General features: G+C 39.9%; 1 protein-coding gene across 2 annotated transcripts in view; it reads left to right on the top strand.

Moving 5' to 3' along the window:
* EEIG2 (EEIG family member 2) overlaps positions 1-26,342 on the top strand; it is an 87,641-nt gene that overhangs the window by 16,795 nt on the left and 44,504 nt on the right. For both annotated transcript variants that reach the window (XM_088835533.1, XM_055401737.2), the window contains exon 2: positions 24,953-25,073. In XM_088835533.1, the coding sequence (XP_088691659.1) occupies positions 24,953-25,073 (121 nt within the window). The remainder of the gene's footprint in view (positions 1-24,952; positions 25,074-26,342) is intronic.

The following is a 26,342-nucleotide window of genomic DNA, read 5'->3' on the forward strand; positions in this document are numbered from 1 at the left end:
TGTTAAACAATTACCATATGATCTGACAGTTCCACTAATGTACCCCAAGAGAAATGAAAACATGTCAACACAAGTTGTTCTGTAAAATACTATGTACAGTGAACCCTTGAACCTCATGGGGCATGGGGGTTAGAAGTGCTTGCCCTGTTGCCAATGAGGTCAAACTGAAACTGAGTTAAAAGCAGGGCCAGGTAAGGAGGTGGGTGGCCCATGCCCCCAAACCCCAAATTCCTCCAAAGGTTTCAGCAAAGCCTTTCTAAAGGCTCCTTGGGGGAGGGGCGTGGTTAGTTGTTGCAAACTTCTTGGTATAGAAATCCTTTGTTCTTGAAGCTGTCCAGGTAGTTTGGGTTGCAATGTTTTTGTAAACCTAAGACAAAACAAATATTATTCTCTATTCTGCAACTTTTTAGCTCTGTGTGAATGGACTCTTAAAGGTCAGTACCTGAGAACGGGCTATCCTGTATATTTCAGGTAACAGGCAACATTCTTTTTACAAAAGGTGCAGAGCCAGCATGACTAAGCACAGGCAACAAAGCACACGCGTTAAAGCAGAAGGAACAGATCTAATACGGAGTCAGATTTGGATTTGTTTTTTTTTTCTATTACATGCAGAGTCTGCACAGCCTTTATTAGTCAGTTCTCCTTATTCTCTGTGTCCACAGTTCTGCCTTCTGAGGTTCAGCCAGGCATAGATTGTGCGGTACTGTAGTATTCACTATTGAAAATACCTGTGTGTAAGTGGACTCACGAGGTTCAAAACCATCTTATCCAAACTGTACATGAATTTTTCATTATTTATAATAACCCAGAAATCCAAATATCCCCACTGTCTGTCAGCTGATGAAGATAAGTAACATGTGGACTATCCATACAGTGAAATATTATTTGGCAATGTGAAGAAAGTCCCGATACATGCTACAACATGGATGAAACTTTAAAACTTTGTGCTAAGTGAAAGAAGCCAGTCACAAAAGACCACCCGTCATATGTTTCCATTTATATGAAATGTCCAGAATAGGCAAAGTCTACAGAGACAGGAAGTAGATTAGAAGTTGCCTAGGTTTGGGAGGTTGGAGGGAAATGAGTACTGACTAATCATGGGTATGAGGTTTTTTTCCCAAAGTGATGAAAATGTTCAAAAATTTATTGTAGTGGTGGTTTCACACTCTATGAATATACTATCCTGGGTGTTCATTGGAAGGACTGATGCTAAAGCTGAAACTCCAATACTTTTGCCACCTCATGCGACGAGTTTACTCACTGGAATAGAGTCTGATGCTGGGAGGGATTGGGGGCGGGAGGAGAAGGGGACGACAGAGAATGAGATGGCTGGATGGCATCACCGACTCTGTGGACATGAGTTTGAGTGAACTCCGGGATTTGGTGATGGACAGGGAGGCCTGCCGTGCTGTGATTCATGGGGTTGCAAAGAGTCGGACACGACTGAACGACTGAACTGAACTAAACTGAAAGACCATTGAATTGTACTTTTAAAAGGGTGAATTCCATAGTGTGTGAATTATATTTCAATAATGGTATTTTTAAAAGCATTTTCTGACAAAACTCCATTCAGTTCAGTTCAGTCGCTCAGTCGTGTCCGATCAGCTTTCTTCACAGTCCAACTCTCACATCCATACATGACCATGGGAAAAACCATAGCCTTGACTAGACGGACCTTGGTTGGCAAAGTAATGTCTCTGCTTTTTAATATACTATCAAGGTTGTTCATAACTTTCCTTCCAAGGAGTAAGCGTCTTTTAATTTCATGGCTGTAATCAGCATCCGCAGTGATTTTGGAGCCCAAAAAAATAAAGTCTGACACTGTTTCCACTGTTTCCCCATCTATTTCCCATGAAGTGATAAGCCAATCTAATTAACTTCTCGGACAGTTTTCTGTATCAGTTTATTCTTTCATTTAACAAATATCTGTTGTGTGTGTGTGTGTGCCAGGCACTATTCCATGCAATTGAACTATTTCTGTTCTCACTTCACTTTTTATTTTGTGAAATTATTTTCTTTGGTATTTATTCTCTTCTCTATATATTTTACAGTGAACATGAGGTATAAATTAACTGCAAAGATTATAATAGCTATCTTAATTTATATTAATCTGCCATAATCTGTATGCTGCTGCTGCTAAGTCGCTTCAGTCACGTCCGACTCTGTGTGACCCCATAGACGGCAGCCCACCAGGCTCCCCCGTCCCCAGGATCCTCCAGGCAAGAATAATGGAGTGGGTTGCCATTTCCTTCTCCAATGCATGAAAGTGAAAAGGGAAATCGAAGTCGCTCAGTCATGTCCGATTCCTAGCGACCCCATGGACTGCAGCCTACCAGGCTCCTCCATCCATGGGATTTTCCAGGCAAGAGTACTGGAGCGGGTTGCCATTGCCTTCTCCACCATAATCTGTATAGTAGCTATTATTTTTATTAAGTCCCAAATTTTCAGAATCAGATTTTACATTATCTAAATTTTGTTAAGATTTTTTAATTTTTGTGACAATTTACAGTCAAGAACAGTCTTTATCTTGTGTTATTTAGCCAGTGAGTTATTTTAGCTAATTTTATGTTTATTGTTGCTACCATTAGTGTTCATTATGAGTTGGATAAAAGACTTGTAAAATTTTTCTTTGTTAGCTAATCGAACAGAAAACTTTGAGCATTACTTTCCCACTTTGTATTGTGGTTTAGGGATCAAAAACATTCTAAGTCAACAACATATCCTTCTTTGTGGTAGGAGAAGAATGGACCTGATAAGCAGGAACACAGAATCATTAAAATGGATCGCATTAAGAACATGGTGGCTAGGTGGTGGAGCAGAACAGAAAACATTCGGGGCCTGTATTTAAGGACACGACTGCTTTGGAGGTCAGATTTTGGCAGGTCTGGGGTGCCATTTTGTGAAGACTAGGTTTTATTCTATCGGCAATATGAGCTTGAATCCCCCTTTTTTTCTGATTCTAAAATTAATTCAAGATTTATGTAGAACATTTGGAAAAATACTTAAAATTATGAAGGAGAAAATGTTACCCATCAGAGAGAATCATTGTTAACATTTTGAAATGTACCTGTCTAGTTTCTTCTAATTCACTTTTTACACAATTGAAGTCAAATTACATACCCAGTCTTTTATCCCACTTTTTTTTAAACTGAATATTATAAGCATTTTCCTTGTTATGAAATGTCTCTAGAAAAAAATAAACTCTTTAGCATGTTATTTTAGTAGTGCCATACGTTGTATTCTTTTATGAATGGGTTGTATATTAAGTAACAATTCTATTTTGGATATTCCTATTTGTTCCAGTTTATGCCTTCTCTTGCCAGTACCAGGCTCTTTCTTGTAAGTATCTGAATGTGAGGTGCAAGCAAGGTGTGTGATAGGCAGCTGAGAATTTGTCTAAAACTGAGCACAGTTGTCAGAACTTCTTTCATACCTAGGTCTTAGGATAATCCATATGGGTACAAAGAATTGATGCTTTTGAACTGTGGTGCTGGAGAAGACTCTTGAGAGTCCCTTGGACTGCACGGAGATCCAACCAGTCCATTCTAAAGGAGATCAATCCTGGGTGTTCATTGGAAGGACTGATGCTAAAGCTGAAACTCCAATACTTTGGCCACCTCATGCATCGAGTTGACTCACTGGAAAAGACTCTGATGCTAGGAAGGATTGGGGATGGGAGGAGATGGGGACGACAGAGAATGAGATGGCTGGATGGCATCACCGACTTGATGGACATGAGTTTGAGTGAACTCTGGGAGTTGGTGATGGACAGGGAGGCCTGGCGTGCTGTGATTCATGGGGCCGCAAAGAGTAGGACACGACTGAGCAACTGAACTGAACTGAACTGAAGATGATTAAAACCTGAGATAGCCTATAGAACAAAATGCAAGAGTCAAAGGATAGAACTTTGGTAGAAGAAGACATAATGAAGACAAATGAGAACAAAACACTGGAGAGGATTTAACATCACAGAAGCTAAACAAGAAAAGAAAAACTTGAGGAGAGGGTGTTCAGCCCTGCCCTAGAGGGGAGAGATGGAGTCGTGTGAGAGCTGTACTCTTTATTTGATGATCAGCAATTATTTGGTGAACTTTTTTATAAATTATTGAGGCATAATTGATAAAACATTATATTAGCTTTAGATGTACAACATAATCATTTGGTATTTGTATATGCTGCAAAGTGATTACCACATCAGTTTAGTTAACATTCATCATCATTCATAGTTACAGAAAACCTTTTTTTTCTTGTGATGAGAACTTTTAAGACCTACTCTCTTAGTAGCTTTCCAATATGCCATACAGTATTATTAATTGTAGTCACTGTGACCTCATGACTTATTTATTTTATAGCTGAAAGTTTGTACATTTTGATTCCCTCACCAATTTCACCCACATATCAGTGAGAGCATATACTATTTGTCAATATGTCTCTGACTTTCACGTAGCATAATACCCTTGGGGTCCATCCATGCCTTCAAAAAATGGCAATATTTCCATCTTGTTTTGGGCTGAATAATACTCCATTGTGCGTGTGTGTATTTCACATTTTTCTTTATCCATTGATTTATTGATGGACACAGGTTGTTTCTATATCTTGGCTATTGTAAATAATCCTACAGTGAACATGACAAGGGACTGTGTGTGCAGAGATCTTTTGGAGTTAGTATTTCCTTTCCCCTCCTCCCCAGATGAATGGCCTGAAGTGGAACTGTTGGGCCGTGTGGTAGTTCTGTGTTTGGTTTTTTTAAGAACGCCTCGCTGCTCTCTGTGGCGGCTGCACCAGTTTACACCCTCACCAACAGCGCACAGGGCTTCTCTTCTCCACACGCTCATCAGCACTTGTTATTTCTTGTCCTTTTGAAGATAGCCGTTCTAACACTGGTTTTGGTTTGTAGTTCCCTGCTGATTGGTGATGTTGAGCATTTTTTCATGAACCTGGATGTCTTTGGAAAAATGTCTTTTGAGATCCTCTGCCCACGTTTTAATTGGATTGTCTGGTTTTAATCAGATTGTGTGTGTGTGTGTGTGTGTGTGTGTGTGTTTATATTTTGGGTATCAATCTGTTACCAGATATGATTTGCAAATATTTTCTCTCTTCATTCAGGAGGTTGTCATTTCATTTTGTTGATAGTTCCCTTTGCTTTGCAGAAGTATTTTAGTTTGATGTAGTCCCATTTGCTTATTTTTGCTTTTATTTCCTTTTGCTTTTGGTGTTAAATCAAAAAATCATGGACAAGACCAATGACAAGGAGCTTACCACCTGTTTTCCTCAATAACATTTAGGGTTTCATGTCTTACATTCAGTTTAATCCAATTAGAGTTAATTTTTGTGTACAGTGTAAGATAGTGGTCTGGTTGCCTTCTTTTGAATGTGACTATCCAGTGCTTCCCTAGTAGCTCAGCTGGTAAAGAATCCACCTGCAATGCAGGAGACCCCAGTTCGATTCCTGGATCAGGAAGATCCCCTGGAGAAGGGATAGGCTACCCACTCCAATATTCTTGGGCTTCCCTAGTGGCTTGGATAGTAAAGCATCCTTCTACAATGCAGGAGACCTGGGTTCGATCCCTGAGTTGGGACAATCCCCTGGAGGAGGGCATGGCAACCCCACTCCAGTATTCTTGCCTGGAGAATCCCATGGACAGAGGAGCCAGGCAGGCTACAGTCCATGGGGTCGCAAAAAGTTGGACACAACTGAGCGACTAAGCACAGCAAATCCATTGATAAACTTGGGAGAGTAGTTTTATTGGAGTCATAGGAATAGATGCCAGGTTTTAAGGGATTCCCTTGTGACTTTCCTTGTGACTTCCCTAACATGGCTTCCATTGTGGCTCAGCTGGTAAAGAATCTGCCTGCAATGTGGGAGACCTGGGTTTAATCCCTAGGTTGGGAAGATCCCCTGGAGAGGGAAAGGCTACCCACTCCAGTATTCTGGCCTGGAGAATTCCATGAATTGTAGTCTGTGGAGCCGAAAAGAGTGACTTTCACTTTCACTTTTGAGGGATTAGGGACTGAGCAGGTGGTGAAGCCCTGGAAGCAGTGAGTATAATTTTTTTTTTTTTTGGCGAAGTTTGTTAATGAAGAAAAGGAGAAAAGTAGAATTAGGTAAAGAAGGGGAAATAGGAACAAACAATTTTATGTTTTTATTTTTAGGATAGAGATTTGAAAATGATTATAGGTTGGGGCAAAAGAATAGTGTAAAAGACAATAGGTGTACAAATATTAAAAACAAACCCAAGACTAAAAGTCTTTCTTTTGTCTTAAAGAAAAATATTTTTTTCGTGTCCTGAAACCTATTTACTGGTTTCAGAAGAAATTCTAGGGCTTTTAGAATTTAGAAATTCTATCTCCAAGCATTACTACGAACAAAGCTAGTGGAGGTGATGGAATTCCAGTTGAGCTATTTCAAGTCTTGAAAGATGATGCTGTGAAAGTGCTGCACTCAATATGCCAGCAGATTTGGAAAACTCAGCAGTGGCCACAGGACTGGAAGAGGTCAGTCTTCATTCCAATCCCAAAGAAAGGCAATGCCAAAGAATGCTCAAACTACCGCACAATTGCACTCATCTCACACGCTAGTAAAGTCATGCTCAAAATTCTCCAAGCCAGGCTTCAGCAGTATGTAAACCGTGAACTCCCAGATGTTCAAGCAGGTTTTAGAAAAGGCAAAGGCACCAGAGATCAAATTGCCAACATCCGCTGGATCATGGAGAAAGCAAGAGAGTTTCAGAAAAACTTCTATTTCTGCTTTATTGACTATGCCAAAGCCTTTGACTGTGTGGATCACAATAAACTGTGGAACATTCTGAAAGAGATGGGAATCCCAGACCACCTGACCTGCCTCTTGAGAAACCTGTATGCAGGTCAGGAAGCAATTGTTAGAACTGGACATGGAACAACAGACTGGTTCCAAATAGGAAAAGGTGTACGTCAAGGTTGTATATTGTCACCTTGCTTATTTAACTTATATGCAGAGTACATCATGAGGAACGCTGGGCTGGAAGAAGCACAAGCTGGAATCAAGATTGCCGGGAGAAATATCAATAACCTCAGATATGCAGATGACACTACCCTTATGGCAGAAAGTGAAGAGGAACTCAAAAGCCTCTTGATGAAAGTGAAAGAGGAGAGTGAAAAGATTGGCTTGAAGCTCAACATTCAGAAAACAAAGATCATGGCATCTGGTCCCATCACTTCATGGGAAATAGATGGAAAAACAGTGGAAACAGTGTCAGACTTTATTTTTTTGGGCTCCAAAATCACTGCAGATGCTGATTGCAGCCATGAAATTAAAAGACGCTTGCTCCTTGGAAGGAAAGTTATGACCAACCTTGATAGTATATTAAAAAGCAGAGACATTACTTTGCCAACCAAGGTCCGTCTAGTCAAGGCAATGGTTTTTCCCGTGGTCATGTATGGATGTGAGAGTTGGACTGTGAAGAAGGCTGACCGCCGAAGAATCGATGCTTTTGAACTGTGGTGTTGGAGAAGACTCTTGAGAGTCCCTTATACTGCAAGGAGATCCAACCAGTCCATTCTGGAGGAGATCAGTCCTGGATGTTCATTGGAGGGACTGATGCTAAAGCTGAAACTGCAATACTTTGGCCACCTCATGAGACGAGTTGACTCACTGGAAAAGACTCTGATGCTGGGAAAGGTTGGGGGCGGGAGGAGAAGGGGACGACGGAGAATGAGATGGCTGGATGGCATCACCGACTCTGTGGACATGAGTTTGAGTGAACTCCGGGAGTTGGTGATGGACAGGGAGGCCTGGCGTGCTGTGATTCATGGGGTCGCGGAGAGTCGGACACGACTGAGCGACTGAACTGAACTGAACTGAACTGATCTCCAAGCATTATGGCTTAGAAACTAGCTTACACCCAAGATTTATTTTATCTTAATCAAATGAGAAACTACTGAAGTGGGCCCAAGAACTAAAGACATTTCTCCAAAGGAGACATACAGATGGCTAACAAACACTTGAAAAGATGCTCAACATCACTCATTATCAGAGAAATGCAAATCAAAACCACAGTGAGGTACCATTTCATGCCCATCAGAATGGCTGCTATTCAAAAGTCTACAAGCAATAAATACTGGAGAGGGTGTGGAGAAAAGGGAACCCTCTTACACTGTTGCTGGGAATGAAAACTAGTACAGCCACTATGGAGAACAGTGTGGAGATTCCTTAAAAAACTGGAAATAGAATTGCCATATGACCCAGCAATCCCACTCCTGGGCATACACACCAAGGAAACCAGAACTGAAAGAGACACATGTACTCCAGGGTTCATTGCAGCACTGTTTATTATAGCCAGGACATGGAAGCAACCTAGATGTCCATTGGTAGATGAATGGATAAGAAAGCTGTGGTACATATACACAATGGAGTATTCAGTTCAGTCCAGTTGCTCAGTCGTGTCCGACTCTCTGTGACCCCATGAATCACGGCACGCCAGGCCTCCCTGTCCATCACCAACTCCCAGAGTTCACTCAAACTCATGTCCACAGAGTCAGTGATGCCATCCAGCCATCTCATTCTCTGTCGTCCCCTTCTCCTCCTGCCCCCAACCTTTCCCAGCATCAGAGTCTTTTCCAGTGAGTCAACTCGTCACATGAGGTGGCCAAAGTATTGCAGTTTCAGCTTTAGGATCAGTCCTTCCAATGAACACCCAGGACTGATCTCCTTTAGAATGGACTGGTTGGATCTCCTTGCAGTCCAAGGGACTCTCAAGAGTCTTCTCCGACACCACAGTTCAAAAGCATCAGTTCTTTGGCGATCAGCTTTCTTCACAGTCCAACTCTCACATCCATACATGACCACTGGGAAAACCATAGCCTTGACTCCACGGACCTTTGTTGGCAAAGTAATGTCTCTGCTTTTTAATATACTATCAAGGTTGGTCATAACTTTCCTTCCAAGGAGTAAGCGTCTTTTAATTTCATGGCTGCAATCAGCATCTGCAGTGATTTTGGAGCCCCAAAAAATAAAGTCTGACACTGTTTCCACTGTTTTTCCATCTATTTCCCATGAAGCGATGGGACCAGATGCCATGATCTTTGTTTTCTGAATGTTGAGCTTCAAGCCAACCTTTTCACTCTCCTCTTTCACTTTCATCAAGAGGTTTTTGAGTTCCTCTTCACTTTCTGCCATAAGGGTGGTGTCATCTGCATATCTGAGGTTATTGATATTTCTTCCAGCAATCTTGATTCCAGCTTGTGCTTCTTCCAGCCCAGCGTTCCTCATGATGTACTCTGCATATAAGTTAAATAAGCGAGGTGACAAGATACAGCCTTGATGTACTCCTTTTCCTGTTTGGAACCAGTCTGTTGTTCGATGTACAGTTCTGACTGTTGCTTCCTGACCTGCATACAGGTTTCTCAAGAGGCCAATGGAGTATTACTCAGCCATTAAAAAGAATATATTTGAATCAGTTCTAATGAGGTGGATGAAACTGGAGCCCATTATACAGAGTGAAGTAAGCCAGAAAGAAAAAAACCGATACAGTATACTAACGCATATATGTGGAATTTAGAAAGAAGGCAACGATAACCCTGTATGAGAGACATTAAAAGAGACACAGATGTATAGAACAGTCTTTTGGACTCCATGGGAGAGGGCGAGAGCGGGATGATATGGGAGAATGGCATTGAAACATGTGAAATATCATATGTGAAACGAATCTCCAGTCCAGGTCTGATGCATGAGACAGAATGCTTGGGGCTGGTGCATTGGGATGACCCAGAGGGATGGGATGGGGAGGGAGGTGGGTGGGGGGTTCAGGATGGGGAACACATGTACACTCATGGCAGATTCAAGTCAATGTATGGCAAAACCAATACAATATTGTAAAGTAAAATAAATTAATTACTTTTAAAAAATAAAATAAAAACTCCAGTGGATGTTAAAAAAAAAAAAAATGAGAAACTACCCATAGTTTTGATTTTGGACTTTACATGTTGGCTTCATTTCCTCATAGTGAGTCATCACTCACGTTGCTTTTGTGTGCACTTATTTAGTGACATTTTCTTTCTAGTTATAATTTTATGTATTTCCTTGTTCATAGACTGCAGCCACATTTCTATGGCAGTTTCTGGCAATTCTCTGGTGCTGGTGTTTAAGCATAAAGTTACTAACATTTTATCTTCTGTTATCTTTTTAAGCCAATTCAGAGTCCCTAAAGGTATTTTTTTATTATTACCTCTGGGTACCATCTGGTCATGAAGGTCTCCCCATTTTGGTCATTCCTTATGGTTGAGGAATGACTTCCAGTTCAAATAAATATCTTACTTGGTCTATCCTGTGGATATTATTATTTACACTATGTACAAGGCAGAAGCAGTTTTAGAAATGACAGAAAGTAGTTAGAAAAGATTGTTCATGGTCCTTGCCTAACAAGGGGATTGGTCCTAAAATTTTTCTTGTAGGCTAAATCAGTAAAGAATGTTTTATAAGCAATTATAAATTACCTTCATAATTTCTGTTAAGGGAACAGTAAGCAATCATTGTTAACAATGTAGATAATATGCATTTGTAATTATATGCAGTTGAGAATTGTAAACTCTCATTGTATAGTGTAAGGCTTCCTGAAGCAACCAGGAACTCAGTAATAACTACATTGTTAGTTAGCACTGGCTGCTTCCTAATTTGAGAAACTGTAAATTAGTACCAACTGATAGTAAGTCAAGAATCTGCTAAGGTAATCCTTAAAAACCCACACACAAAACAATTGAGAGGCTGTGTAAAATATTTATGGCAGTTTCTCTAACTCAGAGACTCTGCTTCCACTGTGGTTTCCTTCTATGTGAGAAATGTTGTCAGACATGTCAAGTGATGCAATGTGATGCAAACACATGAAGTTTACAGTGGCTTTGATCAGAGTCATCAGGAAATACCGCAGCAGGTCTCTGCCACTCAAGAAATATCCCACCATGTATTCTCAGTACAGTCCTTTCATATGCAACCTCCTTGTAATCTCATTTTTTCATTGCTGCACAGATCTCTCCCAGTCTATCCCCCAGACCTCCCTTCAAGTAGAGTTAGCCAGAGTGGGTTGCTGTGCCTTTGATTTAAATTTACTTCATTTGAATGAGTTTTTCCTGATTATTGAATCATATTAAGGATAACCAAGATAGCCAGAGTAGAGCCTTCAAAGTCCATTTTTAATATTATTTTGTACTATTTCATCACATAGGGGCTTTCCTGGTGGCTCAGATGGTAAAGGATCTGCCTGCGATGCAGGAGACCCAGGTTCAATCCCTGGGTCGGGAAGATCCCCCTCAAGAAGGGAATGGCTACCCACTCCCACTCCAGTCTTTTTATCTGGAGAATTCAGTGGACAGAGGAGCCTGGTGGGCTACAGTTTGGGGGCTCACAAAGAGTCAGACGTGACTGAGTGACTTAACACTTTCACTTTTTTTTTCATTTTGTCACATACCAGCTGAGTTACTGGCCTGTTTCCCTCTGGATCTCAATAATGTAAACATTCTGCAGTTTTCTCCTCCTTATCTATATCTCCAAATAGGTTTTGATGGCCAATGTATGTTCTTTGGAATTCACTATTTGATATCACTGTACCAGAAAACCTCCTCTGATACCTTAGAGTTCCCTTTCAATAATTATGCTTATGAAAATATCAGAGTACTTTTTTAACACACAGCAAAACTTCATTAAAGTCCTATTTCTCTTGCTCTCAGTATCTTTCATTTGCAAGGCAGCTCCAAACGTGGATGTAAAATGTCCCAGGAGTTTAAAGGAACAAGAGAATAATTTTGTCCAGGGCTCAGGAAATGCATCATAGAATAAATTTTTGAGTGAAGTCTTGATTTGTTAACACTTTGTAGTTTACCCAGATATATATAAAGCGGTAAAGAATCTGCCTGCAGATTGAGAGCCAGTGATGCAGGAGACTCGTGTTCTATCGCTGAGTTGGGAAGATCCCCTGGAGAAGGAAATAGCAACCCACTCCGGTATTCTTGCCGGAAAATCCCATGGACAGAGGAACCTGGTGGGCTGGAGTCCACCAAGAGTTAGACACAACTTAGTGACTACACAACAAGAACTGTATGTGTGTGTGTATTTAATTTTAAATTACTGTGTTTTTTGAGTCGCTTAAGCAATAGAAATCTATATTCTCACAGTTCTGGAGGCTGGATGTTCAAGATCAAGGTGTGGTCAAGTATGGTCCTATTTTGCAGATCCCTGCCTTCTTGCAGTATTCTCACATGGCTTCTCTCTGTGTGCCTGCGTCCTTTGTGTTTCTAAATTACCCCTTACTGTGAATTTTTTATAGATTTTATAGATTCAGGCAAGATGTTTGCAATTTATATAATATATAAATATCTAGATAGATATAATTTATACTAATATGTTTAGCTAAAATCAAAGCATTTCATAAAAGAGAAAACTTACGTAAAGGAAACTAATTTGTGCAACATCATTCATTGTTGAAATTAGACTTGAGCCTCGGTCCTCTGAGTCTAAAATTGGTTCCCTTTCCTATGTCATGTGGATGAGGTTGGATCATAGGAAAAGGATAGAAAGCATTTAGGAGGGCATCCTAAAGGAATAGAACAGCATTAGGCAGGCGTATGTACATAGAGCTTGGATAGGGAGTAGTGTATAATTCAGTTAGGTGAAGTTAATGAAGGTAATCAGAGGGGGTCAAATTGAGAGGCTGAGAAGTAGACCTTGGGGGGATGAATGCATAGTTGAAGAATTTGGCCTCTGGTCTTCAGACAAAAAGGAGCCATTCATTTCTTGATCTGGAAACTAAAAGGAGCCATTCATTTCTTGATCTGGAAATTGGCTAATTGAATAAGTGACTGAAGAAACTGTATCTGTTATTTTCACATATGCCTTAGACAATTCAGGAAGGGGAAAAAAAGTCCTCTTGTTCAAAGTAAAATATTTTTTAGAAGGCAGGTAACCTCTTAATTGGTTTCTGGCCTTTTTTTTTTATTCTGAAGATACAATTTTTAATTCTTTTTTTCTTGTGCAATTCTTCATGTCTTAATCAGAAATGGTACCTGTGATAGTTTTTTGCTTTTTGTTTAGTTTAGTCCTTGCATGCCTGACAAAATATTTCCTTTTCCTTCATACACAATACAGTTTTTTGGCGCAATACAGAATCAGTAGTTCACATCGGCTTCTGAATTCTGGTTAGTCTCGTGTCCCTTTGTTTATAAGGGTTGTGGAGGACATATTTTCATTCTTATTTATATAACTTGATTTTAATTTTCGCTATCTCAAAGGACTTTTACCTGGTGAAAATTGGGGAGTTTTCTGTAGTTTTCTTTTCTTTAAAATGTTCTAGACCATGTGTATTCTTAAATTTTTAGTATAGGTTCTTCCTTAAATTAAGATTTTTTTCCCTATTATTTCATGTTTTTATTGTGCCATTTTCATCTGTACTGTCCTTTCTAGAAAGTAAAGAAGTGCTGCTATGTAGTTACAGAAAAATAAACTATTTTTCATGTATGATATTTGTCAAAAATATTCATTTTGATTATATATAGTACCTAGGTCAACACTTGTTTCTCATTGAAGAAATTGAGGCCAGCAGGTTAAATGACTTGTCCAAAGTCAATATAGTTTATACTAGAAAAGGTCTGGATACTTTACCTTTTTCTCTTTCCATTATGCCATTCAGCTTTCCTTTGGCTAGCTAATAAGCTGGAATGTTATGAATAGAAAAGTATATGTTAGAGAATAGATCTGTAGTTGCTGGGGGTGGGAGGAGGGTGTGGATTAGGAAATTTGGATTAGCAGATGCAAATTATTATATATAGAAATGGATAAACAAGGTCTTATTGTATAGCACAGTGAATGGTATTCAATACCATGTAAAACCATAATGGAAAAGAATATGAAAAAGTATATATGTAACTGAATCACTTGGCTGTACACCAGAAACTAACACAGCATTGTAAGTCAACTGAACTTCAATTAAAAAAAGAAAGAAAACTATAGGTTAAACTGAGAGGGGACCTGGGTGCTAGAGAGTCGGACACGACTGAGCTACTGAACTGAACTGAATTGAATTGTATTCATTGTTTAAAAATATCCAAGAGTATGTAGAAAGAATGACCTGTGAGTTTATGTGAGGGAACTTAAAGAATACATGCCTCTCTAGATAAACATCAATTCATATTTTTGAGTTTAAGCACTTTTTGCTCATAAAAACAATTATTAGTCATTTATCATACTATAAAAATGGGGCATAACTTTACATACTTTTTTAAAAATGAAATTTCTCATTAGGCTATCTGCCAAGTCACTGAATGGCAGTCTTTCTTGCATGAGCCTTCAGTTTTTTATAATATGTACAGCAGATTATTAACAAGCAAGTATTTGGCAAACATTTGACTCAGTTCAGTTCAGTCACTCAGTCGTGTCCGACTCTCCGCGACCCCATGAATCAGAGCACGCCAGGCCTCCCTGTCCATCACCAACTCCCGGAGTTCACTCAAACTCATGTCCACAGAGTCGGTGATGCCATCCAGCCATCTCATTCTCTGTCGTCCCCTTCTCCTCCCGCCCCCAACCTTTCCCAGCATCAGAGTCTTTTCCAGTGAGTCAACTCGTCGCATGAGGTGGCCAAAGTATTGCAGTTTCAGCTTCAGCATCAGTCCCTCCAATGAGCACCCAGGACTGATCTCCCTTAGAATGGACTGGTTGGATCTCCTTGCGGTACAAGGGACTCTCAAGAGTCTTCTCCAACACCACAGTTCAAAAGCATCAATTCTTCGGTGATCAGCTTTCTTCACAGTCCAACTCTCACATCCATACATGACCACGGGAAAAACCATAGCCTTGACTAGACGGACCTTGGTTGGCAAAGTAATGTCTCTGCTTTTTAATATACTATCAAGGTTGGTCATAACTTTCCTTCCAAGGAGCAAGCGTCTTTTAATTTCATGGCTGCAATCAGCATCTGCAGTGATTTTGGAGCCCCCCAAAATAAAGTCTGACACTGTTTCCACTGTTTTTCCATCTATTTCCCATGAAGTGATGGGACCAGATGCCATGATGTTTGTTTTCTGAATGTTGAGCTTCAAACCAACCTTTTCACTCTCCTCTTTCACTTTTATCAAGAGGCTTTTGAGGTCCTCTTCACTTTCTGCCATAAGGGTAGCATCATCTGCATATCTGAGATTATTGATATTTCTCCCAGCAATCTTGATTCCAGCTTGTGCTTCTTCTAGTCCAGCGTTCCTCATGATGTACTCTGCATATAAGTTAAATAAGCAAGGTGACAATATACAGCCTTGACGCACTCCTTTTCCTATTTGGAACCAGTCTGTTGTTCGATGTACAGTTCTGACTGTTGCTTCCTGACCTGCATACAGGTTTCTCAAGAGGCAGGTCAGGTGATCTGGTATTCCCATCTCTTTCAGAATGTTCCACAGTTTATTGTGATCCACACAGTCAAAGGCTTTGGCATAGTCAATGAAGCAGAAATAGATGCTCTTCTGAAACTCTCTTGCTTTCTCCATGATCCAGCGGATGTTGGCAATTTGATCTCTGGTGCCTCTGCCTTTTCTAAAACCTGCTTGAACATCTGGGAGTTCACGGTTCACATATTGCTGAAGTAAGTCTAGAAGGAATAAAGGGATGGAGCAAAAGCAAAAAAAATACCCAGTTGTGGATGTGACCGATGATAGAAGCAAGATCCGGTGCTGTAGAGAGCAGTATTGCATAGGAACATGGAATGTTAGGTCCATGAATCAAGGCAAATTGGAAGTGGTCAAAGGGTCAAGTGGTCAAAGTGGTCAAGGAGATGGCAAGAGTGAACATAGACATTCTAGGAATCAGTGAATTTACATGGACTGGAATGGGTGAATTTAACTCAGATGACCATTATATCTACTACTGTGGGCAGGAATCCCTTAGAAGAAATGGAGTAGCCATCATGGTCAACAAAAGAGTCCGAAATGCAGTACTTGGATGCAATCTTAAAAACGACAGAATGATTTCTGTTCGTTTCCAAGGCAAACCATTCAATATTACAGTAATCCAGGCCTATGCCCCAACCAGTAAAGCTGAAGAAGCCGAAGTTGAACAGTTCTATGAAGACCTACAAGACCTTTTAGCACTAACACCCAAAAAAGATGTCCTTTTCATCATAGGGGACTGGAATGCAAAAGTAGGAAGTCAAGAAACACCTGGAGTAACAGGCAAATTTGGCCTTGGAGCACGGAATGAAGCAGGGCAAAGGCTAATAGAGTTTTGTCAAGAGAATGCACTGATCATAGCAAACACCCTCTTCCAACAACACAAGAGAAGACTCTATACATGGACATCACCAGATGGTCAACACCGAAATCATATTGATTATATTCTTTGCAGCCAAAGATGGAGAAGCTGTATACAGTTAGCAAAAACAAGACCAGGAGCTGACTGTGGCTCAGATCATGAACATTTGACTACTATATATCAAATAGTTCTGTTTCTTACATGGAATTTTTCTCTAGAACAGTTCTGGCAGTGAACAGTGATCTGTTGACAAACTTGCCAGCATTAGAGCTTGGTCCTTTCTCTGCCCCTCCTCATGATGCAGGAGGAGCCTCGTCTATTCAGGGCCACTCCCTCCAGCTATTGTTTGAATCCCATCCCCTCTGACTTTCTGGCACCATCTTTCATACCCTCTCAACTCTGACTTTTTCTCTTTATTGGTTCTCTCCTATAACACTAAGCATGTTAAAATGAAATCCCTGTTCTATGCCATGTGGGCTGCCACCCTAATTTTTTCCACTGTGTTACTGAAATATTTGAAATCAATTGTATGTGTTCCCTGTATCTACTTCCCATAGTCATCTGCCTTCACCTGCACCTTTTCACCGAACTACACAGTATTATCAGTGACTCCATTGTTGCTTCTTTCTCATCTTTATCTTACCTGACCTCTCTGCCATATTTGATTTTGTTGAACTCTTCCTTCTTAAAGATCTTTTGGTAATAACATGATCTCCTTTGTTTCTCTCTGCTGACCCTGGAGTCTCCTTTGCCTGTCCCCTCTGCTTCTCCTGTATCTTCTGTATCAGTGTTCCACAGAGTTCCAGACTCCAGCATGGTGGCACATGGAAGTGTTCTGGTTCCCTGATGTAGAAGCTCTTTGAAAAGGGGCCAGAAAACTGTCCTTTTGGGTTTTTATGAAGCCTTCGTTGTTTAGTCCAGATTGTCTAAATCATTGGTCTGTGGCTGTTGATTCAACCTTAAAGCCCCTCTCCCCTCCACAGAAATCATGGGGTAGGATTGAAAGTTTGTTCTCATGGTTGGTTCTCCTGGCTACCAGCCCCCACTCTAGGGCGGGATCTAAAAGTCACTTCATTCACATAACAAAAGATACCTTCATTATCAACAATTAGGAAATCCCAAGGGTTTGGGGAGCTTGAGCCAGGAACAGTCGATGAAGAACAACTATATATGAGAAATAATATTTTGGTTATCTGAACAAATATATATTTCTCCTAAGTTATATGATCACAGGGACTCTCAGGCTCCTCAGCCTCAAGATGTCCAAAACTGGATTGTCATTTCCCTCACTAACACTACTAGCGGAATGAATGAATGTATAATTGAGTGACTGAATGAATGAAAAATATCTTGTGTTCAGTTTTTTCCACTGAATGATAGTACAGTACACTCAGCTCCTCAAGCCAAAACTACTTGTGGGCTAAGAGACATTCGCTGATCCTTAGTGTTGTATGTTAAAGTCACAACTTTATAGACTTAATTTATCCTTGGAGTCTCAAAATGCTGTTTTTAACCTCAGTTCCCAAAGGTTCATTTTTTCAGGAATCTGTATCTTTTATAAAATAGAACTCTATTACTGTTGAAGAAAATTCTCTATAAAATTTAACCATTATTTATTTCTCTCTGGAAGGCAAATGTAACTGGACTTGAACTACTTATATCCTTGATAGTAACAATTGCTAACATTTATTATTGAGGTCCATTATAAATCTGGCATTGTTCCAAATACCAAGTGTAATAATTCACTTGGTTTCCCAAAATTTCCATGAGGTATAAGTACTGTTACCATCTCTGTTTCATAAAGGAGGAAATGGAAATGCAGAGTTTAAGGATTGTGTCAGGGTGATAACTGGCAAGAAGAACACATAGGATTTGAACCCAGTCAGACTGGCTCTGGAGATAAGCTCTAACGTCCATGTGGTAATGCTGTCTGGAAGAAATCTTGCATTCTTCATGACTGTTTTTTACTGCTGTTTTTAACAAGTTAAAAATGCTTTGAGGTACCAAAATATGGCATAATTTTAATATGTGCCTAGAGTACACATGTGCAAGTAATTCTTAGAATATTAAGTAATACAGTTCTAAGTAGTCGTAAAAAATGGATCCATAATGTTCATTTCATTTTACATTATTTGTATTTGTTTAAGACTTTTTAGATTTTCTTTGACTCTTTTGAAGCATAAACAATGGCCATGTCAACATTTATCTTCTGTTAAGTAAGTCCCCTGTTTACATATTTCACAATCAGCAGCTTTATCATTTTATCTTACAAATACTGGGTTTTCCACAGTATCAACACAAATCATATTCTGTTGCTTTGTTTCTTGAAAATGGTTAAGCAACAATATAAGACTTATAGGAAATTAATGAGTCACATAACGGAAAGCATTTACTAATGTGACTTTTGTCTCAGTTGTCAAGTAGTCTGAGTTTGTTTCCATGGTAACTCATCAGTATAACAAACTGTCACTACTAACTTGGCTACTTTTTTTTTGTTTGTGTGGTCTGGACCATTTTCTGACAGCTGTGTGTGTGTTCATTAAAGATTGTCACGCACAAAATTTGAGTAATTGTTGAAGGCACACAAAAATTTTTTTGCTTGGAGAAATTGTTTGAAACTCCAAAGCTATTATTTTGATAGTATAAAATCTAAAAGAGTATTTAAATTAAAATATTCTATTTGAATTCCTATTAAGAAAGAGCGTAGTCAGGGGTACCTTAGGCTTATAAATTAAAAAAATTCATTTACAATATTGACTCCTTTCAAATATATATTAATTGTTGGAGAATCTGCCAGAAACAAAGCAAGGATAAAGGAAATTAGGACCGCATCCTGGGGGATGAGTACTGAATGGAATGATGGAGGAGGCCAACTCATTCTGCCACCCTGGAGCATGGAGTGGCAGTGCTCCAGGAGAGAGAATGGTGGACGCTGAGGTATTCAGGGGACCAAGGCAGACCACGTCAGACAGGACACCAGGCTTTCACCTGGAGGCTGAGTTGGGGAAAGATTCCTAGAGGGGATAATGACTAGTCTCAGTGAGTTAGAATTAAACTGGGGAATGTCGCAGTTGAAAGGGAGAGTAGATGGTGGACTCGGTAAAGAAAACATTATGAACAAAGGCATACAAATGAGAAATAGTGTGAAGTAAGTGGGGAATGACAATCAGTATGAGATCAAAAGGGTCAAGTGATAAGACTACGGGGTCTCATCATGGAGAGGCCATGTTAAGGAGGTAGGGCTGAATCTGAAATGGGAAACAGTGACAGAGTTTAAACAGAGGAAGGATGTCACCTTCTGTATTTTAGAAGGAGCTCTGTGGTAACATGCTGCTGCTGCTGCTGCTAAGTCACTTCAGTTGTGTCCAACTCTGTACAACCCCATAGACAGCAGCCCACCAGGCTCCCCCGTCCCGGGGATTCTCCAGGCAAGAACACTGGAGTGGGTTGCCATTTCATTCCCCAGTGCATGAAAGGGAAAAGGGAAAGTGAAATCGCTCAGTTGTGTGCTACTCTTAGCGACCCCATGGACTGCAGCCTACCAGGCTCCTCCGTCCATGGGGTTTTCCAGGCAAGAGCACTGGAGTGGGTCACCAGTACCTTCTCCTGTGGTAACATGAGGAAAGTAGATTTGAGTGGGGGCCATTTAGGAAAGTGTTGCCATATTTCAGCGAAGAATTGTTGAGGGACAAAATTAGGGTAGTGGGACTAGACATAGGAAAGAGATTGATTTAGGAATAGTTGTGAAGTAATAGAGCCAGACATCTTGGAATGTGAAGTCAAGTGGGCCTTAGAAAGCATCACTACAAACAAAGCTAGTGGAGGTGATGGAATTCCAGTTGAGCTATTTCAAATCTTGAAAGATGATGCTGTGAAAGTGCTGCACTCAATATGCCAGCAAATTTGGAAAACTCAGCAGTGGCCACAGGACTGGAAAAGGTCAGTCTTCATTCCAATCCCAAAGAAAGGCAATGCCAAAGAATGCTCAAACTACCGCACAGTTGCACTCATCTCACACGCTGGTAAAGTCATGCTCAAAATTCTCCAAGCCAGGCTTCAGCAATATGTGAACCGTGAAGTCCCAGATGTTCAAGCAGGTTTTAGAAAAGGCAGAGGCATCAGAGATCAAATTGCCAACATCCGCTGGATCATGGAGAAAGCAAGAGAGTTCCAGAAAAACATCTATTTCTGCTTCATTGACTATGCCAAAGCCTTTGACTGTGTGGATCACAATAAACTGTGGAACATTCTGAAAGAGATGGGAATACCAGACCACCTGACCTGCCTCTTGAGAAACCTGTATGCAGGTCAGGAAGCAACAGTTAGAACTGTACATCGAACAACAGACTGGTTCCAAATAGGAAAAGGAGTACATCAAGGCTGTATATTGTCACCTTGCTTATTTAACTTATATGCAGAGTACATCATGAGGAACGCTGGGCTGGAAGAAGCACAAGCTGGAATCAAGATTGCTGGGAGAAATATCAATAACCTCAGATATGCAGATGACACCACCCTTATGGCAGAAAGTGAAGAGGAACTCAAAAGCCTCTTGATGAAAGTGAAAGAGGAGAGTGAAAAGGTTGGCTTGAAGCTCAACATTCAGAAAACAAAGATCATGGCATCTTGTCCCCTCACTTCATGGGAGATAGATGGAAAAACAGTGGAAACAGTGTCAGACTTTATTTTGGGGGCTCCAAAATCACTGCGGATGCTGATTGCAGCCATGAAATTAAAAGACGCTTACTCCTTGGAAGGAAAGTTATGACCAACCTAGACAGCATATTAAAAAGCAGAGACATTACTTTGCCAACTAAGGTCCGCCTAGTCAAAGCTATGGTTTTTCCAGTGGCCATGTCTGGATGTGAGAGTTGGAGTATAAAGAAAGCTGAGCACCGAATTGATGCTTTTGAACTGTGGTGTTGGAGAAAACTCTTGAGAGTCCCTTGGACTGTAAGGAGAGCCAACCAGTCAATCCTAAAGGAAATCAGTCCTGAATATTCATTGGAAGGACTGATGCTAAAGCTGAAACTGCAATAATTTGGCCACCTGATGTGAAGAACTGACTCACTGGAAAAGACCCTGATGCTGGGGAAGATTGAAGGCAGGAGGAGAAGGGGACAACAGAGGATGAGACAGTTGGATGGCATCACCGACTCGATGGACAGTGAGTCCGAGTAAGCCCTGGGAGTTGGTGAGGGACAGGGAGGCCTGGCGTGCTGCAGTCCGTGGGGTCACAAGGAGTGGGACACGGCTGAGTGACTGACCCGACCTGAGCTGATCACGTGGCATTCATCTTCCTTCTGTTGCTGTGGTGCATATATCACGTTGATTTTGCGTGCGTTGATCCTTTTAATATGTTGGTCAATTCAATTTGCCAGTATTTTTATTGAGAATTTTTGTTATCTATCTTTATCAGAGATATTGGTCCATAGTTTTATTTTCTTGTGGTGGTTTTATCGGGCTTTGGTATCAGGATGATGCTGCTTATAAAATGAGTTTCAAAGTGTTCCTTCTTTTCTGTTTTTTTGGAAAAGTTTAAGAAGGATTTGTATTATTCTTTGAGTATGTAGTAGAATTCACCCCTGAAGCTAGCCGATCCTGGGCTTTTTGGTCGTCATTGTTGTTGGGAGTTTTTTTATTACTGACTCAGTCTCCTTATTTTGTATTGGTTTGTTCAAGTTTTCTTCTTGATTGCTTGGGTAAGTTGTGTGTGTCTAGGAATTTACTGATTTCTTTTGGGTGATCCTATTTGTTACCATGTTAGTTTCCTGTATGTTCCTTTTTTAAAAACAGCATCCTGTTCATGTATGGTAGATGTACTTTCTTTCTCTCCAATATTCTTTTCTTCTTCCAGTGTAGACTTTCTTTTGCTCAAGTTGTTTTTTGTTTTGGGTTTTTTGAGTTGTTTTTGTTTTTTTGCTATTTATTGATCTCTCTTTCATATTAAGGGACTTTCCTTAAGTATCTGCTCATATTTAACTTGGAGCACTAAAAGTTGAGTAAAAACTTTGTGCATGTGGAGGGTGCTCATTGACTCTGCCTTGTGTCCTTCCTTCATTCTACTTCAAGATCAATTTTAAATTCTTGCTCTTGGCTTTCAATATTACCAGCTTAAGGTTCAGCGTTCTTTGATTTGCTTAATCAGTCATTACTTGTCTGTCACTGCCTTTTTCTTTCTTTCTTGTCTCCTGTCTGATGGTGACTTAAAAAAATTTTGTTTTAATTTAGAGAGTTTTGGGGAGAGAGATGAAACTAATACAGATAACCATACTGCCATCCTTGATCAGAAGTTTGTATTTAATTTTATCAGAAGAGTAAAATAACAGGTATTTTTTTAATGTTATTTCTGGTTCTTGATCATTTATCAGTGGTCTCAATGATAGGAACTACCAAGCCTTGAAGCTCAAAATATTCCTGAAGAGTCCAGGAGTACCGGGACTTGTTTATCTGCATACCTTAAGGGGGAAGCTCCAGAGACCATGGCTGATGCCTTGATCAAGTCTTTAGGCTAAGAGATGTTTAGAGGAAAGCTTGTTATTCTCATTATTCAGTGATTTTTCAAATTCACTTATTTTTGAGTATACAGGTTAGCTACTTCTCATCTTACTGGGGATGCCTCAGGTTGCCTGAAAAATACCTTTAGACCTATCCTTTACCAAGCAACTCTCATTCTGCCTGTGCTGTATACAGATAAATTGCACACCTGCTGGATTTCTAGGGAAATTCCCCTAAGAACATATGCATTCTCTTCATAATTTCTTAAATCAGCTAAAGCTTCCTAATGAAAAAAAAAGCTAAAGTTGCTACAGTTAAACCTGTGATAAAATACACACCCTTGTCTCTATTTATATAACATGCACATACCACACACAAACACATAGTTGGCTTTTAAATTATATTTGTTTTTGCACTTCTTGTTTTTGGTTATCTGTGCATTGATAGAGAAATCTATAAAACCAAATCGATTGGTCCCAGTACAAATTAATTTTATTCACTAAGGCAGCTAAAGTTGACTCCCTGTCACGTTCACCATCCTCAGCCTTACAAGTCACCCATCAGCTACTATCATCCTATAGAAGTCACCTCATTATTATTTTCCTAAACAAATAAAAACCATTTAACCTGAGCTCTCTTGCCTTTCCTTTCTGCTTTCTCCAGCTCTGTTTTTGCCCACTGCCTTTCTTTTCTTCTGACGTTAGAAGAATAATTAATTATCCTTCCTTTCTAAGAGAATCGTAGAGGGAACAGCACGTACAGAGAGACCTGGAAACTTGAAAGGGCGGAGTTGCTGAAAAAAATGGGCAGGTGGACTTTCGAGTTAAATGAGCCTGGTTTGAATGCTGGTGATGCCGCTTCCTTCCTAAATGACCTAGAGTTAACATCTCTCCTGATGCACATTTCAGTTCAGGCCCTCAGTTGTGTCCAACTCTTTGCGACCCCATGGACTGCAGCACGCCAGGCTTCCCTGTCCCTCACCAACTACCGGAGCTTACCCAAACTCATATCCATCAGGTCGGTGATGCCATCCAACCATCTCATCCTCTGTCGTCCCCTTCTCCTCCTGCCTTCAATCTTCCCCAGCATCAGGGTCTTTTCCAGCGAGCCAGTTCTTCACACCAGGTGGCCAAAGTATTGGAGCTTCAGCATCAGTCCTTCCAATGAATATTCAGGACTGATTTCCTTTAGGATGTACTGGTTGGATCTCCTTGCAGGCCAAGGGACTCTCAAGTATCTTCTCCAACACCACAGTTCAAAAGCATCAATTCTTCGGCACTCAGCTTTCTTTATAGCCCAACTCTCACATCCATACATGACCACTGGAAAAACCATAGCTTTGACTAGATGGACCTTTGATGGCAAAGTAGTGTCTCTGCTTTTTAATAAGCCGTCTAGGTTGGACATAGCTTTTCTTTCAAGGAGCAAGCATCTTTTAATTTCATGGCTGCAGTCACCATCTGCAGTGATTTTGGTGCCCCCCAAAAATAAAGTCTCTCACTGTTTCCATTGTTTCCCTATCTATTTGCCATGAAGTGATGGGACCAGATGCCATGATCTTAAGTTTTCTGAATGTTGAGTTTTAAGCCAACTTTTTCACTCTCCTCTTTCACTTTCAGAAAGAAGCTCTTTAGTTCTTCTTCACTTCGTTACCTATAAAGTGAGGATAGTGCCAGCTGCCTAGGTTGTTACCCCTGGGTTTGTTGTGAGATTAAATAACATGTGGTAAACTGTCCATAAATGGTAGCTGCTGTTGCTCTTGTGGCTGGAATAGAAGTAAAGCTGTGACAGTAGTTGTTTTAGAATAAGTATTTTTATATTTCTTTTGCACTAACTAAACTCTAAGCCCAATCAGGTTAAAAAACAGTTACTCTGATCTTCATATTTTAATCACCTAACACATACTCCTCACATCTAATATAAACAAATATGTATTGTGTGTTGAATGAATGGTGAAACATCATTCTATATTGATTAAATTGATAAGTAAATTCACTATTTTTCAGTTGCCTGTGAATAATTAAAACTTTCTGAAGGTTTTCAGATCACATGATTAGGAATTTGTTTTCTTCATATTTCACTGTTTCCAAATATTTACCTTACAGACTTGAGTGAAATAGTGTGTGTGTTTTCTAACATGTCATCAATGCTATCAGAGTTAATTAACTGGTTCTTTTTTCTTTTTTACCCCCTCAGGGAGGTGGTGCAAGCAAACTGTGTTCACTGGAGAAAGAAGTTCTCATTTATGTGCAAAATGAGTGCCAGTGCCACCACAGGTGTCCTGGACCCTTGTATCTACAGAGTCTCTGTGAGGAAGGTATTAAAATCAGCCTGTTACTTCTCTCCTTTCAGAAACCGTGGTTAGTTCCATAGTCACTGACTCACTTTAGTTAGCTCTGCTTTACTGTTAGAACTGTTACATGTAATTTCACTTCATACCTGCAGCATAATTTAAATTGCTATAATAAATATGATGAGGAATCTGAAGAAATAAAATATTATCAAGAACCTTCATCTCATTATCACTACGCATATAAATATTAATCTTATTTCTATTAGTTTAGGGGCCATAATAGGTCTTCATCCTGCCATTCATTGTTTCTCTTCTTTATTAGGCACTGTTTTTTAGGGACTTTACATATTTTGTGTCTAATAACAGCCCTGGAAATGTGTTCTCTTTTCCGTTTTCAGGAAAACCAAGGCTCAAAGAGGTTGTTACTTCCATAAACTCACTTTGCTAATAAATGATAAATTAGGAACTCAAGCACAAATCTTTCTGATTTTAAACCCATGGTTTTTTTAAATTTACTTTCTACTTACTAAGTTGAAGCATATTACCAATAATCTATAAAAATTGTAATCTCAGATTGTTTCTATGTAATACATTGTAAACTTAAAATAGAAGTGTATGTCTCTCTCAGGTAACAGCCAGAGAATCCAGGGCTGGTAGAGCAGCTCTGCCATCTTCACTGTATGATGCCCATTTTTAGATCCAAGGAAGTTGCTCTAGTCTTGTTATCTCTCCACCAGTGAGAAAGAAGAAAAAGCAACATAAGAACAAATGCATTCCTTTTTAGGGCATGACTCAAAAGTGCTCATACTGGTTAAAACTTAGTTACATGATCACACCAAACTAGAAGAAAAGCTGTGAATATAGTCTCTAGCTGAGTAACTATCAGATTCCAAAATTAAAGAAGGAAAGAACAGATACTAGTGAAACTCTAGTATTCTCTTACCATGCTTGGTATATGGAAGTACTTACTGAACTTACTGTACCTTATCCTATCTAATTATTATGTAAAAGTGAGAACCCATAAAGAAAAATTAGTAAAGCCAACTGTATAAATACTATCTACATTGCAAAACACACTTTAAGATATAATGTTTAACCAAATATCTGGGCATCCCACGACCCAGTCTAGTTGACACATAAAGTTAACTGTCACAGATTCTTTGTTAGTCACTCAGTCGTGTCTGACTCTTTGCGACCCCATAGACTGTAGCCCGCCAGGCTTCTCTGTCTGTGAAATTCTCTAGGCAAGAATACTGGAGTGGGTATCCATTTCCTTTTCCAGGAGATCTTCCC

Source organism: Moschus berezovskii, chromosome 4, assembly GCF_049115385.1.
Source record: "Moschus berezovskii isolate FMDL1 chromosome 4, NW_MosBer_1.0, whole genome shotgun sequence".
NCBI classification, from domain to species: domain Eukaryota; kingdom Metazoa; phylum Chordata; class Mammalia; order Artiodactyla; family Moschidae; genus Moschus; species Moschus berezovskii.